Source organism: Salmo salar, chromosome ssa13 (assembly GCF_905237065.1).
Source record: "Salmo salar chromosome ssa13, Ssal_v3.1, whole genome shotgun sequence".
NCBI classification, from domain to species: Eukaryota; Metazoa; Chordata; class Actinopteri; order Salmoniformes; family Salmonidae; genus Salmo; species Salmo salar.
Window position 1 is genome coordinate 90,459,547 of NC_059454.1, and position 19,711 is coordinate 90,479,257.

Sequence of the window (19,711 nt, forward strand, 5' to 3'; positions counted from 1 at the left end):
AAAACCCTCTTAGGCCTCACTCCGCCCTATCTGAGATATCTACTGCAGCCCTCATCCTCCCCTTACAACACCCGTTCTGCCAGTCACATTCTGTTAAAGGTCCCCAAACCACACACATCCCTGGATCTCTTTTCAGTTCGCTGCAGCTAGCGACTGGAACGAGCTGCAACAAACACTCAAACTGGACAGTTTTATCTCAATCTCTTCATTCAAAGACTCAGTCATGGACACTCTTACTGACAGTTGTGGCTGCTTTGTGTGATGTATTGTTGTCTCTACCTTCTTGCCCTTTGTGCTGTTGTCAGTGCCCAATAATGTTTGTACCATGTTTTGTGCTGCTACCATGTTGTGTTGCTACCATGTTGTTGTTATGTTGTGTTGACACCATGCTGTGTTGTCATGTGTTGCTGCCTTGCTATGTTGTTGTCTTAGGTCTCTTTATGTTTTGTTGTGTTGTCTCTCTTGTTGTGATGTGTGATTTTGTCCTATATTTATATTTATATTGTATTTATTATTTATTTTTAATCCCTGGCCCCCATCCCTGCAGGAGGCCTTTTGCCTTTTGGAAGGCCGTCATTGTAAATAAAAATGTGTACTTAATGGACTTGCCTAGTTAATTAAAAGTTAAATACATTTTTTTTTTATAAAATAAAAAATCAATATGAGGTCCCGCAGTTGAAAATGCATGTCAAAGCAAAATCCAAGCCATGAGGTCGAAGGAATTGTCCTTAGAGCTCCGAGACAGGATTGAGTTGAGGCACAGATCTGGGGAAGGGTACCAAAATATTTATGCAGCATGGAACCACCAAGACTCTTCCTAGAGCTGGCTGCCCAGCCAACCTGAACAATTGGGGGAGAAGGGCCTTCGTCAGGGAGGTGACCAAGAACCCGATGGTCACTCTGAAAGAGCTCCAGAGTTCCTCTGTGGAGACGAGATAACCTTCTAGAAGGCCAACCATCTCTGCAGCACCACCAATCAGGCCAATGGAAGCCACTCCTCAGTAAAAGGCACATGACAGCTCACACAGAGTTAGCCCGAAAGGCACCTAAACACTCTCAGATCATGAGAAACAAGATTTGCTTGTCTGATGAAACCAAGATTGAACTCTTTGGCCTGAATGCCAAGCGTCACATCTGGAGGAAACCTGGCATCATCCCGACGGTGAAGCATGGTGGTGGCAGCATCATGCTGTGGAGATGTTTTTCAGCGGTAGGGACTGGGAGACTAGTCAGGTTTGAGGGAAAGTTGAACTGAGCAAAGTACAGCGAGATCCCTGATGAAAACCTGCTCCCGAGCTCTCAGGACCTCAGACTGGGACAAAGGTTCACCTTTCAACAGGACAACGACGCTAAGCACACAGCCAAGACAACGCAGGGGTGGCTTCAGGACAAGCCTCTGACTGTCCTTGAGTGGCCCAGCCAGAACCCAAACTTTAACCCGATCAAACATATCTGGAGAGACCTGAAAATAGCTGTGCAGTGACGCTCCCCATCCAACCTGACAGAGCTTGAGAGGATCTGCAGAGAAGAATGGGAGAAACTCCCCGAATACAGGTGTACCAAGCTTGTAGCGTCATACCCAAGAAAACTTGAGGCTATAATAGCTGCCAAAGGTGCTTCAACAAAGTACTGAGTAAAGGGTCTGAATACTTATATACATTTGATATTTACGTTTTTTATTTTAAATAAATTTGCAAACATTTCTAAAAACCTGTTTTTGCTTTGTCATCATGGGGTATTGTGTGTAGATTGATGAGGAAATAGAACAATTTAATACATTTTCGAGTAAGGCTGTAACGTGAACAAAATGTGGAAAAAGTCAAGGGTCTGAATACTTTCTGAATGCACTATATGGACACAGAAAAACTCAGCAAAAAAAGAAATGTCCTTTCATTGTCAACTGCATTTTTTTTCAGCAAACTTAACATGTGTAAATATTTGTATGGACATAAGATTCAACAACTGAGACATAAACTGAACAAGTTCCACAGACATGTGACTAACAGAAATGGAATAATGTGTCCCAGAACAAAGGGGGGGTCAAAATCAAAAGTAACAGTCAGTATCTGGTGTGGCCACCAGCTGCATTAAGTACTGCAGTGTATCTCCTCTTCATGGACTACACCAGATTTTCCAGTTCTTGCTGTGAGATGTTACCCCACTCTTCCATCAAGGCACCTGCAAGTTTCCAGACATTTCTGGCTGGAATGGCCCTAGCCCTCACACTCCGATCCAACAGGTCCCAGACGTGCTCAATGGGATTGAGATCCGGGCTCTTCGCTGGCCATAGCAGAACACTGACATTCCTGTCCTGCAGGAAATCACACACAGAATGAGCAGTTATGGCTGATGGCATTGTCATGCTGGAGGGTCATGTCAGGATGAGCCTGCAGGAAGGGTACCACATGAGGGAGGAGGATGTCTTCCCTGTAACGTACAGCATTGAGATTACCTGCAATGACAACAAGCTCAGTCCGATGATGCTGTGACACACCGCCACAGACCATGACGGACCCTCCACCTCCAAATCGATATCGCGCCAGAGTACAGGCCTCGGTGTAACGCTCATTCCCTCGACAATAAAAGCGAATCTGACCATCATCCCTGGTGAGACAAAACCGCGACTCGTCAGAAAATAGCACTTTTTGCCAGTCCTGTCTGGTCCAGCGACGGTGGGTTTGTGCCCATAGGCGACGTTGTTGCCGGTGATGTCTGGTGAGGACCTGCCTTACAACAGGCCTACAAACCCTCAGTCCAGCCTCTCTCAGCCTATTGCGGACAGTCTGAGCACTGTTGGAGGGATTGTGCGGTCCTGGTGTAACTCAGGCAGTTGTTGTTTCCATCCTGTACCTGTCCCGCAGGTGTGATGTTCGGATGTACAGATCCTGTGCAGGTGTTGTTACACATGGTCTGCCACTGCGAGGACGATCAGCTGTCCGTCCTGTCGCCCTGTAGTGCTGTGTTAGGCAACTCACAGTACGGACATTGCAATTTATTGCCCTGGCCACATCTGCAGTCATCATGCCTCCTTGCAGCATGCCTATGGCACGTTCACGCAGATGAGCAGGGACCCTGGGCATCATTCTTTTGGTGTTTTTCAGAATTTTTCATGTTTTCATAATTGTGACCTTAATTGCCTACCGTCTGCAAGCTTTTAGTGTCTTAACGACCGTTCCACAGGTGCATGTTCATTATTTGTTTATGGTTCATTGAACAAGCATGGGAAACAGTGTTTAAACCCTTTACAATGAAGATCTGTGAAGTTATTTGGATTTTTACGAATTATCTTTGAAAGACAGGGTCATGAAAAAGGGACGTTTTTATACGAGTTTATAATAGATGAATACTCTTTTTTTAAGTTATTCAAATATAAATGACCAACGTTACGATCAATTGCCATAGATTTTCTGTCAATTACCAAAATTACTGAAGATTCTGGTAACTTTAGTAAATTACCGGTAGCTTTGCAACCCTAGAACTGATTTAACTCACTGAGAAACTTGCTGCACAGTTGTGAACTATTTCCACAAGACAGAGTTTGACAGCTAGCCCTTGGATGTTTTCAACCCACCTTCTCTCCAGGTGTGACAGAGATCCTCCAGATACAGTGGACATAGGCTGCATATCCATTGGGATAACCTGGAGAGGAGAAGTTTCCACTACTGTCCTGTAGGCTGTCCCCACACCCTGCCCACAAAACAGCACATGGTAAAAAAAACGTTAACAGACTCTAAACACACCACAGGAATGGCATAAGCTACAATAGAGAAAGAAGGCAGTTTTCAAAATAAAACATCGCTGGGTTTCAAAAAGACAAGCTTTCGTTTCGGATGTCTCAACATACTGTAGATTTCCCTTAGCCTCAAAAAGGAGGCACAACACTTAGCACTTGAATGGTTGCTGATTTATTGGTTGTTGAATTTTAACAACGTTGGCCATTCCTGGGGCTTGAGTTCTCCAGATTACAACAATAAACTGAGTTCCAATTTTTGGAAACAAAGAAACAAAAAAACAATCAATCTCCTTTCGACCATGACAACCCAAGTCCATTCATCTACTAATGTCACAGCTTTGTCGTCACGGTCTTGTCTTAGATTCAGAAAAATTAACACAGTAATCATCAGTCGTCATCTTTTGAATAGGCAGGGGTGGTAGTAGTCAGACCTTGTGCAGGGTTTATCAGCATGTTCTCTCTGACATTTCATAGTGAGAATACTACACTCTTAGAAACAAAAGTGCTATCTGGAACCTAAAAGGGTTCTTTGGCTGTAGCCATAGCAGAACCCTTTGAAGAACCCTTTTGGGTTCCAGGTAAAATGGAAGGGTTCTACCTGGAACCAAAAAGGGTTCTACCTGGAACCAAAAAGGGTGCTCTTATAGGGACAGCCAAAGAACCAGCAGTCAGGGGGCCTGCCAAGTCAGATTTGTCTTACTTGTACACTTGTAGAGTTTGCGAGCTTGTGTGATGTCCCCTTTGCTCAGCCTTGTCCTCTGGCCAATGGGTGGCCTGACTCCATTTACATCATAGCGAGGTAGAATGGTGTCTAAGAAAATGCCTCTGTGGTTCAGACACAAACACAAACACTGAGGGTAAATAAGAGAGACCTATACCTATTCTCTCTTTGCAGAACTGAAGTTTTCACTTGTATTAATGGACAAGAGGAAACTTTGGTTTTACTGCAGAAATTCAAAACCATTCATCTTAGATATTACCATCTTTAACAACAGTTCAATCGAGTACAGGCTTAACTGAATGAACAGCAAAGACGGAATGCAATATGACATTTTATTAAAGCGTTTGGGGAATCCTCAGCGCCAGATGATGTGATGGCATCAAACCCCAAAACAGTTGCTGAAAAACAGCAAGTAAGAGAATGAGGGTAAGTTGACATACAAATACATCCCAAGATTTGGTTGATTGAGAGAGAGAGAGGAAGGTGATAATTGCCAGAGTGAACCCATGGGTTAAACAACAAGCGTGAGGAATGTGCATTATTGTGCCGTGCTTAAACAGATGTAGGATCTTAATTTGATCACTCCTTTGTTGCTGATAAAATTTCCTGCACAGCAGGGAATGCAAACTTCAGGTTTAAAAAACACTTCACTCTGGTGCAGCTGTATATTTCGATAAAACATGGTGAAGGCCCAAAATTGCCAAAATGGCTGCAAATGTTTTACTTTTAAACTCGGACAAAACAGAGATGCTAGTTCTACGTCCAAATAAACAAAGATATCTGCTGTTTGATCTGACAATAATCTGGATGGTTGTACAGTCATCGCAAAGAAAAAATATTTGAAGAGCTGCTTTTCTCCATCTTTGTAACATTGCAAAAATCTGAAACTTTTTGTAAAAAAATGATGCAGAAAAGCTATTCCATGCTTTTGTAACTTCAAGATTAGACTACTGCAATGCTCTACTCTCCAGCTACCCGGATAAGGCATAGAATTTCTAAGCAAACAGCTGGAGGCAGGGCTTTCTCCTATTGATCTATATTTGTATGTGCTTTGGCAGTGGGCGGGGTTATATCCTGCCTGGTTGGCCCCATCCGAGGGTATCGTTGGACAGAGTCCCCCGACCCAGTCTCCAGTATCTATGCTGCAATAGTCTATGTGCCGGGGAGCTACGGTCAGTCTGTCCTATCTGGTGTAATTCTCCTGTCTTATCTGGTGTCCTGTGTGAACTTAAGTATACTGTCTTTGATTCTCCAATTGCGCTCTCGGAGGACCTGAGTCCTAGGACCAGGCCTCAGGACTTCCTGGCCGTCCTCAGTCCACTTAGCTATGGTACACTGACGTGCTACATTGTCCCGGACACACACACACCTCTCTCCCTCTCTCCCGCCCGCTCGCCCCTTAATCCTGACATGACCTGTTACATCCTCATTATATCCTCCAAAACAACTTATTATCTGACCCTGCTTGTCATCTATGAACGGGTGGCCATGTACTCTCATAATCTCCCCTGGGCACAGCCATATGAGGACTATCCACCCCTCAGAGCCTGGTTTCTTCCTAGGTTCCTGCCTTTCTATGGAGTTTTTCTTAGCCACCGTGCTTCTATAGTACATCTGCATTGCTTGCAGGCTGGGTTTCTGTATAAGCACTTTGTAACATCTGCTGACAACTGTGGTATAAGCGGGATAAACGCCTCTGTTCTATACATACCTTGGAAATAATAGACGACGCAGCATCCTTTGTGGAGCTCACTTTTCCAAGGTAATGTACAGAATGGAGGCGTTTATCATGCTTATACCAGAGAAAATAATACTAAAGCACACATTTACCGGCATCATTTTTTGTTGTTGTGGTTGATATTTTCATTTTTATAAGCTTTCTCATTTTTCATTCGATTAGTTCGATTTTAATTGACGCGACCCAGTCGTTCATTGTTTATGTTCCATTGCCATGCTGGTGGTAACGTTCTTATCCCTTGCTTGCTAGCTAGCCAACTAACTATGGCTAACACGGTCACAACCTCTTCACCCAGTATAACAGCAAATTAGCTGCATTTGCGTTTGTTTAAACCGTTTCCTATCGACATTCATTTTGATACATCCATAACGATTAGCTGATGATGCCCGATTAGCTAGAAAAGTTTGCCTTCTCGTCAGGATACTCGTCAACAATGACTGTTGATTACGAGGAGATAGCATTGTAAACTAGAAACATGTGTGAGGACAGCATAGCGACAGCCGGTTCATCACTCACCTCGTTAGGTCATCAGATGCTAAAAAAAAAAATATTTCTCTGCAAAAACAAATCAATGCTACGTAGCTACATTTTTTCCTCGTTGGACCTGTGTTTACAATGTATCCTATTTCAGTTTCTGTGGTTGTTGATTTAGCATTCTGTAAGTACAGTCTGCATGTGTAGGTGCATATTGCATCATGATTACGAGGAGTCCCGATATCTTTTCCGACTGTCCCAATATCTTTTCCAACTGTCCCATTATTTGGTTTTAATGTCCATTCTAGAATGCCCTTCTAGCCAATCAGAAACAAGTATTCAACAATGCTGTGGTTTAACATCCACATAATAATTCACATATCCTGTTGGTGCAGGATTTCCTGCTGTAGCAAACTGTCTCAAATTAATATCCTACATCTGTAGGCTAAGGTAAATAGGTGAATCACATTCCGCACATAGCTATTAGGAAAGAGGAGAAGAAACAAGACGCTATGCTGATGATGATACGTTTGTATTCATTCCCACTAGGCCCGTAGAAAAGGAAACAAAGTTAATTATGTTGTGCTTACTGAATGAAGTTAAATGATCATTCAGACCAGCCTTCCTGATTTAACTTTCGTAAACTCCATTTCCACTGGAAAAGCAGTCATGAGTTGGGACAGCTGAGGCGCAAGCCATAATAAGATATTTTCACATGGGGTTCCTGTTTGACACTTTATTACTTTATTGAACTCCCTTTCTGTCCCCCAGCAGCCAGTTAGGGAGCTCACCATCACCCAGTTCCCATGGCGATGCACCCTTGAATGGCAGGCATGTGCAAACAGAGTGTTCTGAATGAGGGCTTTAGGCTGTGCCAAAGGGCTCTGTGGAGCCCAGCCCTGAATGCAAGAGAACAAGGCCACTCCAGCCCAGATTGTCACATACAAAGACCCAACTGGCAGCCCTATATTTACCCTGGCCCGCCTCCACGACCCTGGCCTGCAAAGTGTTGGTGGAGGTAAAAAAGTAAAACACAGAAAAAGCAACAGGGTAACAACATGCACGAGACTGAAATGAAAAGACGTCTGTCTTCTGTGAAATCATTCCACTCAGGACCCAATCCCCATGGCTTCCCGTGGTTATTTGCAGAATAACTATGTGCAAAGTGTTAGTTTTGCTGGAAGACAACCAGTTCCTGACAGTGACATTGTTATTCTAACACGTATACTAATAAGAGGATTTATCATGCACAGGGGGGGGTCTTGGGGGATATTAAAAAAAGAAGATAATATGATCAATTTACATAGCTTAATAAAGGGCACTATTCATTTATTGTATACCAGACAACTAATATGCAGATGCTTTGGAGATGCTTTACTGCATAACTTTTCTATTTGACCTGACTAGAATATGTCAGGGGAAAAGCAAAGTACTTGTGTGAATAATACTCAACTGAAGGACCGAATACATTACATGTTGATCCTAAGGAGTAGAATGTCCAACCAGACAGTACCTAATGAACCAAACAGAGCCTATAATTAATCAGTTGCTTTGTACCAACCTTGAAAAGGTATTCCGTGCGTAATGCATGATGCTGTCAAAGTCATACACTTCCCCAAGAGAGTCCACCTCCCCTGGCTCCATCTTCAGGAAGTTATACTCTTGTCCTGGGACAAATGGGAAGAATCAAGATCAGACTAAAATCAGGTATTATTCAATAATGTGACTAAACAGGCAGGCAGACAGAGAGAAAGAGAGAGACTTACCTGCCTGGATGTTATCTCTGATAATACTAACATGCTCATCGCGGTCGGGACGTGTATGCTCGTGCCAGAAGCCGATCACGTGGCCCAGTTCATGCACAACGATCCCAAACTTGTCACAATTCTTTCCTATGGAGATGGCCTGGGGACCTCCGCCCCTCCTGCCCACGTAGGAGCAACACCTGCAGTGGGAGACACAGTCTTTCGGGGGGATATATACGCTTGGGAGACAGTGGGCCTTTTCCCACAGATTGTGCTTGATTAACATTTACTTCAGTCAATTCAGCACACATAATACCTTGTTATTAAATTTATTGAATTGAAAAACTACCCATTGATTTGTACTCTCAGTTCATAAGTTGACTCTAATTTGTCCCCTGAATTGGCTGAATGAAAATTGATTTTTATTTTTATTTATTTTTTATTTCACCTTTATTTAACCAGGTAGGCTAGTTGAGAACAAGTTCTCATTTGCAACTGCGACCTGGCCAAGATAAAGCGTAGCAATTTGACCCATACAACAACACAGAGTTACACATGGAGTAAACAAACATACAGTCAATAATACAGTAGAACAAAAGAAAACAAAAAGTCTATATACAGTGAGTGCAAATGTGGTAAGTTAAGGCAATAAATAGGCCATGGTGGCGAAGGAAAGGCGGCCGAAGGATTTGACCGTTTACCCCGCACACTTCAATAACCCAGTATGGTCAAACTCTGCAACTGGAGAAATACAATACAGCTCTAGCTCTATGGTCAGTCACACATGAAAACCAAGCCCAGATTTAGAAACAGACCAAAGACTTTGCTCTGAGGCAAGGTTCCAGGTTTTCTTTTTTTGTCACATGCAATTTGTGACGATCTCAGCTAGTTTTGGAGCAAACGTCGCTATAGGAGGCGCAAAAACACTCAAAAACACACATACAGTAACAGGTTGAAAACAATTGCACAGCACATGCAGGCAACACACACTTTATTTTTTATCCTTTATTTAACGAGCGGTCACATTGAGATTTACAACTCTTTTACAAGTCAGCCCTGGCCAAAAAAACTGTGTACTTACACACTGTCTAGAATCAAATCCCCTGTGTAGAACAACTATCTTACAGCCTTGCTCCCAGTCTTTTCTTTCTTTCTTTTTCAAAGGAGAACAGAATTTCTAACTCCTTACATATTTGTATTTATTTGTGAAATGACAGGAGCAAAGAAGCAGGGAAAAAGAGCAGCGGAATGAGAAATTCATAGGGCTGATGAAGGGATTAAACCGGCATCTGTATGTGGTTCCGAGGATGAGTGTTACTGCTAGACTATACATTTGTAGCCAATCCTAATCTGTTTTAAGCAAAGAATATGGGAGAAGAAAGGGCAATTAGTCCTGCAGTGAGAAGTATGAACCCTGTCTGAATGGCAGACATTGTGAAAACGTTTAAGGTCAATGTGGAGGCATGTAGTTGCTGCTGATGGAGATAATCACCAGGTTTGAAACCACAGGCGCTGAAGATATAGGCTAAAATGACAGTGAAGCATTCCTGCCTGAAGTGCATTCTTTTGCATAGGAAAAACATATATTCTGTGTCAAGGACAGCTTAGAAGGCCACAACCCAGAAGCAACTGGCAATGTTCTGTGGGATGGAGCTGTACTGATGAAAATCAGGAGAGAGCTGTAATTTACCAGCAGGTGGGTATAAAGGACTTCTAAGTAGTAGGTGTGTGCATTGAGCTTTCCTGGAGAGACAAGAAAAGATTTGGTATCCTAATAGACGGGTTGGTTGTTTAGCAACTGGGCGCAACTATGGGCGCAACTATGGGACAAAACAGACAGAGTTGGCTTAGGTTGTTGACAACATGTACACTATATTTGGATGCAATCTATCACAGGGCCATCTGTTTTGTCACCAAAGCCCCATATACTACCCACCACTGCGACCTGTACGCTCTCGTTGGCTGGCCCTCGCTTCATACTCGTCGCCAAACGACCTGGCTCCAGGTCATCTACAAGTCTTTGCTAGGTAAAGCCCCACCTTATCTCAGCTCACTGGTCACCATAGCAGGACCCACCCGTAGCACGCACTCCAGCAGGTATATCTCACTGGTCACCCCCAAAGCCAATTCCTCCTTCGGCCGCCTTTCCTTCCAGTTCTCTGCTGCCAATGACTGGAACGAACTGCAAAAATCACTGAAGCTGGAGACACAAATCTCCCTCACTAGCTTTTAAGCACCAGCTGTCAGAGCAGCTCACATATCACTGCACCTGTACATAGCTCATCTGTAAATAGCCCAACCAACTACCTTATCCCCATACTGTATTTATTTATTTATCTTGCTCCTTTGCACCCCAGTATCTCTACTTGCACATTCATCTTCTGCACATCTACCATTCCAGTGTTTAATTGCTATATTGTAATTACTTTGCCACCATGGCCTATTTATTGCCTTACCTCCCTTATCTTACCTCATTTGCACACAATGTATATATACTTTTTTTCTACTGTATTATTGACTGTATGTTTGTTTATTTCATGTGTAAGTCTGTGTTGTTGTGTGTCGAACTGCTGAGCTTTATCTTGGCCAGGTCGCAGTTGTAAATGAGAACTTGTTCTCAACTAGCCTACATGGTTAAATAAAGGTGAAATAAAAAAATAAATAAAAATAACGTCGTCTCCAATATTTATTGAAAACATATGAGAACTTGCCTCTCAAATACATCGTTACAGTTGTTGGTTAGTTAGCTAGCGAATTTATGCCAAATTAGCATCAACGTTAGATCAGTGAAAATAACAAGATAAAACTAGCTGAAACGAGTCACTTAAAATTCCCCACATCGCAGTTTCTTGTCATTGTTGCTATCTATCTGGCCATCTAGAATCACAACCTTCTGCCGCATTGAAGAATGAGCTTCATTTTGGTGACGTTCTCAACTAACCCGTCTAAAATCTATTGCAACAATGGCCTGTCACTCACCCGCACGGCCGGTAGGTGAAGACTATGTAGCTCTCCTCCGTTGTCCTCTCAATGAAGGTCACGCACGTGTGTTTCTCCCAGTGACGCATAGCCTGACGGAATATCGCTCGCTGGCTGCCTAAAAGGGAGGGTGGTCCTTCAAGTGCCCTAATCAAGGACTGCACTGAGAGTCTCAGTGGATTGAATTACTGATGTCGTACATTAGTAGACAACTTATATGATTGAACATCAAAGGCAAACAAATAATGATTTATTCTCTATAATGCTACAAAGTTATGGTATGTAGCTATACTGTAGATATATACAGACTGATGGAGAGACGTTAACAATCAATGAAGCATCTGAAAATCAAGTCAATTTAAGTTATTTCTCTATCTCCTAGTCAGAACTCACCACTGAAATTCCCACTGATTACATATGGAATGACCCCATCTGGCCACACCCGCTCTGGTCTGGAGGTGGCAGCCCTCCTCCTGCGAAAGCCCTGCCCATGGCTGTCTGGAGACATGTCATTCCTACTGCTCTCACTGGACAACGAACCATTCACTGGAACAAACACATGCAAACAGATATGTAACCCATGCAGGGTTGAGGTCATTCAATCAATTTTAACTCAGTCCCTTCAGAAAACAAATGTAACCCCTCATTTAAAATTCATACATGGTTTTGCAACTCAGATGGCAGTCATATGTGAACACACCCTACATTGACCCCAATTGTGAATCCTCTTATGTCCAGCATGGCTCCTGTACTGTACCTGCATCTGTGTCGTTGAAGGTCTGGATGGACCTCTGAATAACATCCAGAATGCGGTCCACCTTAAACATACGCAGGTCTTCCTCATCCAAAGCAATGTCTCCCAGGAAGGCAGCTAGAGCAGACACACAGACACAACCAAGAATTCATCCTGCAGCTGAAACATTGTTTTTAATGCGATTCACAGTTGGCAAAAAAGTTTGCAAAACTAGAGAGACACTTATTTAGACAGGCAATCAAGAAGACAGATATGGAAAAAGTGAAAGGGAGACAACTACTGTTTTTGGTAAACCTTTATTTGTACTGAAATATATAGCTACACAGTAGTTGGGAGAAACTGGAAGTAAAGGTGGGAATCTGGTATATTAAAAACATAAACGTATCTACAGCCACTCGGCATGGTACGCATTTGAATTCAGCTGACAGTATATCACCTACAACATGCAAAGCTGCTGCAGTGCTTTGGGGTATGTTTTGCTTAGGTCCCTCATTTTTGACATGTGTGAAGATATGCAATAAGGCCCACACCCTGCCTGCTGGCTACTGTGTGTGAGCTGATGTGTGACTGGTGCTTCCCTTTCCCCCAATGGGAGGCCCTCAGGGCTCTGTTAGCCTACTGTTTGACAAGCACACACAGCTCCTGCATACTGTATGCATTGCAAAATAACCCTCACATACCCACTAACTGTCATGTGTGTGCGCACATACAGTGCATTCATACTTAAACAGAGATGCCCAATAGAACACAATTATACTGAACAAAAATATAAACACAACATGCAACAATTAAAACGATTTTATTAAGTTACCCTAATCTATGGATTTCACATGACTGGGCAGCGGTGCAGCCAGCGGTGCAGCGGTGCGGCCTTGGAGTGCATAGGCCCACCCACTTGGCAGCCAGGCCCGCCCACTGGGGAGAATGAGACGATCAGAATGAGTTTTTCCCCACAAAATGGCTTTATTACAGACAGAAATACTGCTCAGCACCGATCCCGCATGTGAAGAAGCCAAATGTGGAGGTCCTTGCGTGGTTACACGTGGTCTGCGAATATGAGGCCGATTGGACGTACTGCCAAATTCTCTGAAATGGCATTGGTAGAGAATGGTAGAGAAATAAAATTGTAATTATCTGGCAACAGCTCTGGTTGACATTCCTGCAGTCAGAATGTCAATTGCACTCTCCCTCAAAACTTGAGACATCTGTGGCATTGTGTTGTGTGACAAAACTGCACATTTTAAAGTGGCCTTTTATTGTCCCCAGCACAAGGTGCACCTGTGTAATAATCATGCTGTTTAATCAGCTTCTTGATATGCCACACCTGTCAGCTGGATGGATTATCTTGGCAAAGGAGAAATGCTCACTAACAGGGATGTGAACAAATTTGTGCACAAAACCTGAGAGAAATAAGCTGTTTTTCATTTCAGCTCATGAAACACTTTACAACACTTTACATAGTGTGTTTATATTTTTGTACAGTGTACATAAAGGGGTTGAAATAGACGTGCTTTCTGAATCTGGACCCTTTTTCCCCATGACATACAGTAATCTAATCAACCCCACACAAACCTTATGGTCATGTTCCAATACCCATACTACCACATAGATCGGCATGATGGTGTGCAGCAGTGAGCAGATGTAGAGCTAAGAGGCCATACTCTTTGAATACCCAGACAGGCTGCTACTTGTCAGTTAGAGTAACCTGTCAAAGCATAACAATTGGAAGGCTTAATTAGCACAGTGAGTTGAGAGAAATTGATCAGAAAACAGGTTCAATTCAACCTGCCATGACAAATCGAACCTTTAGAGCCACAAAGTGTGAGATGCATGACATATAGATTGGCAAATGTCAGATATGATACTCAGAATTCATAATTAAGTAGTCCAAGCAATATGGAAAAGTAGATGTCTCCTGGGAATTTGCTGACTTCTGTCCAGAGGGAATGAGTCTAGTGGGATTAATCTACACTCTGCCTTTTTCTCCCTTTTCCCTTGTGGCTACCCTCACTCTGTGACATGTTCAAATAAGGTCCATGGAAAATTAGCACTCCACAATACTAACCTAAATGACAGAGTGAAAAGAAGGAAGCCTGTACAGAATCAAATATTCTAAAACAAGGCACTTAAATTATACTGCCAAAAAAGTTCCGCCAATGTTCATATTTTCAAGCATGGTGATGGCTGCATCATGTTATGGGTATGCTTGTCATCGGCAAGGACTAGAGAGATGTTTTTTTAATAAAAAGAAACAAAATACAGCTATAAGTACAGGCAAAATCCTAGAGGAAGACCTGGTTTAGTCTGCTTTCCAACATACACTGGGAGACAAATTCACCTTTCAGCAGGACAATAACCTAAAATACAAGGCCAAATCTACACTGGAGTTTCAGGAAATGTAAAACGTGTAGTGTATTTGAGGTTTGAAAAGGTTTTTGAAGTTTGCAATTTCCATTTTGAAATTGGGTTTATAGGGGTTTGTATAAATATATAAACCCCTACAAAAATTTCCATTAATTATAATCCACATAATAATCAACATTTCCTGTTGCTGCAGGATTATTTTCCTGCTATAACAATCTGGCTCAAATTAAGACTCTACATCTGTACATGGGTGATGATGCACCACTTCATGGGGCAAGAGAAAAGTAAATTATGGAGAAGGGAACCACCAAATACTGAGTCTAAGTAACCCTAACTAAGTACTTTGGCAAAAGGCCCTGGTTGTCCCTGCCTTTGAAGCAAAGTCATTCATGCAAAGAGTGACTGTAAATGACTACAGACCTAGGCCTACAGTGCTCAGCACATGCCTTGCAGCCAGTGGGATTTCACCGGCTTCCAACCGAGGACTACTCTGTCATGGCCTCAATGACCTCAGGTCTCCAGGCAACAGAGAGACGGATAGAAGGAAGAGGACAGAGATGATATTAGGGGGGAGAGGGAAGAAGGGAACAGGACAAAGGAGGAAATAAAGAATGGAGAGGGAAAAGTAAATATGGGGAAGGTTGGGAGGGTGGAGAGAAGATGAGAGTAACATGATATAAAAGAGGTAGAGGAAAGGGAAGAAAAGAGGGGAGTTGAGAGATGTGGGGAACCAGATAGTTGAACACAATTGTAAACTGGGTCTCCAAGAAGAGGGAGCCTATTCAGTGCACCACAAATGTATTACTAAATACAAATAAAAAGCATCGAAGTGGATCACAATGGTGCTGTGACCCGAGTTTGATCTATTGATGTCTAGTCTGTTAGCTAATGGGGTCATTGTGAAGAGGAGGAAGAGGCCAAAGGGCATTGAAGTATGATGGAGGGGGTTCAGTGAACCACGCTCACGTGATGAGTAACCTTGCCTGAGTGTAAATTTTCTGAGCAAGCTCAGTGGATTAATACAACCACAGATTACCTGAGTTCAAACTAGGTTAGCGGTTAACGAAATTTACCTATATGTACTGCCTAAAACCACTCCCTTTTCCCAGGATAAATAACTGGGAGAAACTGATAAATTGTAATAAAATATTATAAATTATTGTGACAGGTGGACCTACATTTGCTGCAGTATAGCCTATGCTACAATAGTATAATGACCGAATGTGAGTCTAATTTACACATCTCTATCTGGCTTTCAGGGTCACCTAATTTTTTTATTGTAGATATGTTTTTTATTTTTTATTGCAGCTGCAGAGAGTGCAAGAGCAAGCACTCTCTTGCAGTCTTTCTCTCTCTCTATCAATTCCATTCAAATTGCTTCCAAAATAGATCATCCTGTTCAAGATTGATTTATAGCCCTATATATACAGTGGCAAGAAAATGTATGTGAACCCTTTGGAAATACCTGGATTTCTGCATACATTGGTCATAAAATTTGATCTGATCTTCATCTAAGTCACAACAACAGACAAACACAGTCTGCTTAAACTAATAACACACAAACAATTATACGTTTTCATGTCTTTATTGAACACACCATGTAAACATTCACAGTGTAGGGTGAGAAAAGTATGTGAACCCTTGGATTTAATAACTGGTTGACCCTCCTTTGGCAGCAATAAACTCAACCAAACATTTTCTGTAGTTGCGGATCAGACCTGCACAACGGCCAGGAGGAATTGTGGATCATTAATTTTTACAAAACTGTTTCAGTTCAGCAATATTCTTAGGATGTCTGGTGTGAACCGCTCTCGAGGTCATGCCACAGCATTTTAAATCAGGTTAAGGTCAGGACTCTGATTGGACCACTCCGGAAGTCATACTTTCTTCTGTTCATGCCATTCTGTTGTTGATTTACTTTGTGTTTTGGGTCATTGCCCTGTTGCATCACCCAACTTCTGTCGAGCTTCAATTGGAGGACAGATAGGCTTACATTATCCTGCAAAATGTCTTGAAAAACTTGGGAATTCATTTTTCGTCGATGATAGCAAGCTGTCCAGGCCCTGAGGCAGCAAAGCAGCCCCAAACCATGATGCTCCCTCCACCATACTTTACAGTTGGGACGAGGTTTTGATGTTGGCGTTCTGTGCCTTTTTCTCTCCACGCCCTAGCTGGCTCAAGATTTTTCCTTGACCCTGACGCCCATCCCACGTCAGGCCTCAGCCGGATCGCCAGGTTTTTATGCCTCAGCCGGCTCATCAGGCTCCCACGTCTCAGCCGGCTCATCAGGCTCCCACGTCCCAGCCGGCTCATCAGGCTCCCACGTCCCAGCCGGCTCATCAGGCTCCCACGTCCCAGCAGGCTCATCAGGCTCCCACGTCCCAGCAGGCTCATTAGGCTCCCACGTCCCAGCAGGCTCATCAAGCTGTCTCGTCCCAACCGGCTGGTCCAGCGCCCATGCCTCGGCTGGCCCGTCAGGCTCATCCAGGTGGGCGCCACCTAGTGGGGGGGGGGGGGTACTGTCACGCATGCTCCCGCTCTCCCTCCTTGGCGCTCGAGGGCGCCAGGCTGCCCTGCATTACGCACTCTCGCCACCACCATTACGCACTCTCGCCACCACCATTACGCACTCTCGCCACCACCATTACGCACACTTGCTCCCCTCGTCACACGCATCAGCGATTCATTACACTTACCTGGACTCACGCACCTGTGTTTATTTCCTCCCCTATATCTGTCTGTTCCTGAGGTTGTCCCCCGCTTCAGCATTATTGTCGTCATGTTGTTTTGTTCCCCCTGTTCTGACGCTGTTCCTGTCCTGTTCCTTGTCTGTGCTTGATTAAATGTTCATTCTCCGTTCCTGCTTCTCATCATCAGCATCGATTCTTACAGAAAGAGGTAGGCAGGCTAATAACATTAGGGGAAATATTCTTAAAAATGATTACCAAATTCGCTATTCTTTGTAGGACACATGGTGCTGCACCAGAATGTTCTCTCTGCTTTATCATGGTTTGAACGAGGTGCCTAATTCCAGTCCATATAATACAGTATAATACGATACAGTACAGTAATACAGTTTACACTCAAAAAGATTCGCCTACTGGAGCTTGTTTAATTTATTTACCCAAGAGAGCATAGCTACATCATTGTACTTTTTAGGTTTTATTTTCGTGCTTGAATTTTCGATTAAAACTCTATTCAAATCCAGACACAGGGCTATTTATATCCTTTAAATACTTTTGAATGACACTTCCGGTTTTGGTGGGAAATAGCAGGTTAGTGACTTATTCTCGGGATGGAACATTTGTAAAATTCCGGGAAAATATTCAACCCTAGTTATAACCCAGGTGGTCACAGATACATATAGCATTGTGGATAACAGTTGTCTGGCTGAGCAGACCCTTTTCCAAAATGAAGCACCTTGTTACATACCCTAAAGTCCTGTGTGTTTAAATTGATGGATTCAATTAAAGGGACATTTCACCTTAGCTCTGCCACTGTATATAGTCATTACTATATTAAAAACATCAAGACTTTGCCATAAACATAAAAAAGTGCTCACCACAAGCTAGAACAAGATTTTAATTTCACCGGTAGAATCAGGAAGTTTCGACTTCCTATGTATTAGTCTGCTTATAGCAAATGCACGATGCATGACAGGGCCAGAGCAGGAAGCACCGCCCCACGCTGAGCTGTAGTCTTTCAGAGGCTGAGAAAAAATGTGGCACCTTGTACATCTAACAATGAATATGCCGATAGGAACATCGCTGGAAATGTCCAATGGCTCTATCAAACAAGGACAACCATATCAATTATACACGGACACAAATGTATAGAACGATTATCATAACATAGAGGCTTTGTGAAATAACACAAAGCAGGACTACTTTAATTTTCAGATCTCATTCACTCTGTCAAAACACCGGATGAGGTCATCGGGTATATCATTTGGTGCACGAAACCCAGACACGCATGCTTCTTGGTGGCCAATATGTGTGAAACAGATCTCACTGACCTAGAGGTGGCTTGGACACGATCAAAACAAACCCAGAGTCATAGGTAAAATATCCCTTTAAGGCTTTGTCCCTTGTTTTGACTCTATCTTCTCTTGCACCCAATTTACATGTTCCATGTCTATTCTTTAAAACTGTTGCAAAGCTATTCCAGCCTCCAATTTACAGTAGCTTAAGTACAATGTTATGTCTTATATATATATATATATATATATATATATAACACACACACACACACACACACACACACACACACACACACACACACACATATATGTTTTCGAACCACATTTTGTGCCAAATGTGGTTTTGCACTCCTAGATTCATCTAATGGCCATATCCTCTGTTTTGAATCTGTTTCATCATGCCCCCACTTGACATGTTCCTTGGCCATTCTATTCAAATGTTCCATGGCCATTCTATTCAAAAGTCTTCCATAGCTCTATTCCAGCCTCCTACATAGACTACAGAAGGTAAAACAGGATAAATGATCTTCACATAACAGAGAACATTGAATTGTATTGAAGCAAGGCTCAAAGTGATGCTTGATTGATTAATGGACAAAGGCTTTTCAGCCCAGTCTGGATTTGACAGCTGTCTGTGTGTTCCATACAATACCACTAAACCACCACTGTGAAACAATGCCCGATATGGTTGGCCTTGGCCTCGAGTTTATTATCATTTCTACCATAATTGATTTCGGTAACTTTACACGCTGTTGGTATACTATGTAAGTGATGTGCATCACCTTCGAGCGGTGCGCTTGTGAAAACAAGTTCAACTCATTGCCTGTCCCTTTAAATCAACCATCACTTCGGTCTTGCCCAATGTGCAGTCTTATCTATAAAGGGAATCCAGATAAAGCAAACTATAATTAATTATCCCATATAATATGAAACATAATAACATTACCAGCTTTGCAGGGATCTTTGTAGTCGATTACTTCTGGGGCGCTTAGGTCAATGAAGTTACTTGTTTCCACATCCAAATCAACCGTAAGTAAAACGCGGAGACCTGATAGCAGTAACAAATAGCTCGGCATAAAAGTCATATTTTGAAGTTAATAAAAGCAGAGTTTTGGAAAATTAAAAGGAAAGAAAATAAAGGAAAAGCGGGTAGACAGAGAGGATTTGGGGAAACGCAATCTTTTTTTTGAGGGCGGGTTTATACACACGGTGCTGCCTCTCCAC

General features: G+C 42.8%; 1 protein-coding gene across 2 annotated transcripts in view; it reads right to left on the reverse strand.

Moving 5' to 3' along the window:
* The window catches only part of bmp1 (Bone morphogenetic protein 1), a 58,406-nt gene extending 38,695 nt beyond the window's left edge, over positions 1-19,711 (reverse strand). The window contains exons 1-8 of one of the 2 annotated variants that reach the window (XM_014138167.1): positions 19,434-19,711; positions 12,148-12,261; positions 11,784-11,936; positions 11,391-11,508; positions 8,433-8,611; positions 8,228-8,333; positions 4,434-4,558; positions 3,572-3,687 (exon numbers count right to left, since the gene is read on the reverse strand). In XM_014138167.1, coding sequence (XP_013993642.1) covers positions 3,572-3,687; positions 4,434-4,558; positions 8,228-8,333; positions 8,433-8,611; positions 11,391-11,508; positions 11,784-11,936; positions 12,148-12,261; positions 19,434-19,572 — 1,050 coding nt within the window. In that variant the 5' untranslated portion in view covers positions 19,573-19,711. The remainder of the gene's footprint in view (positions 1-3,571; positions 3,688-4,433; positions 4,559-8,227; positions 8,334-8,432; positions 8,612-11,390; positions 11,509-11,783; positions 11,937-12,147; positions 12,262-19,433) is intronic. The other variant, NM_001173597.1, reaches the window with a different exon arrangement.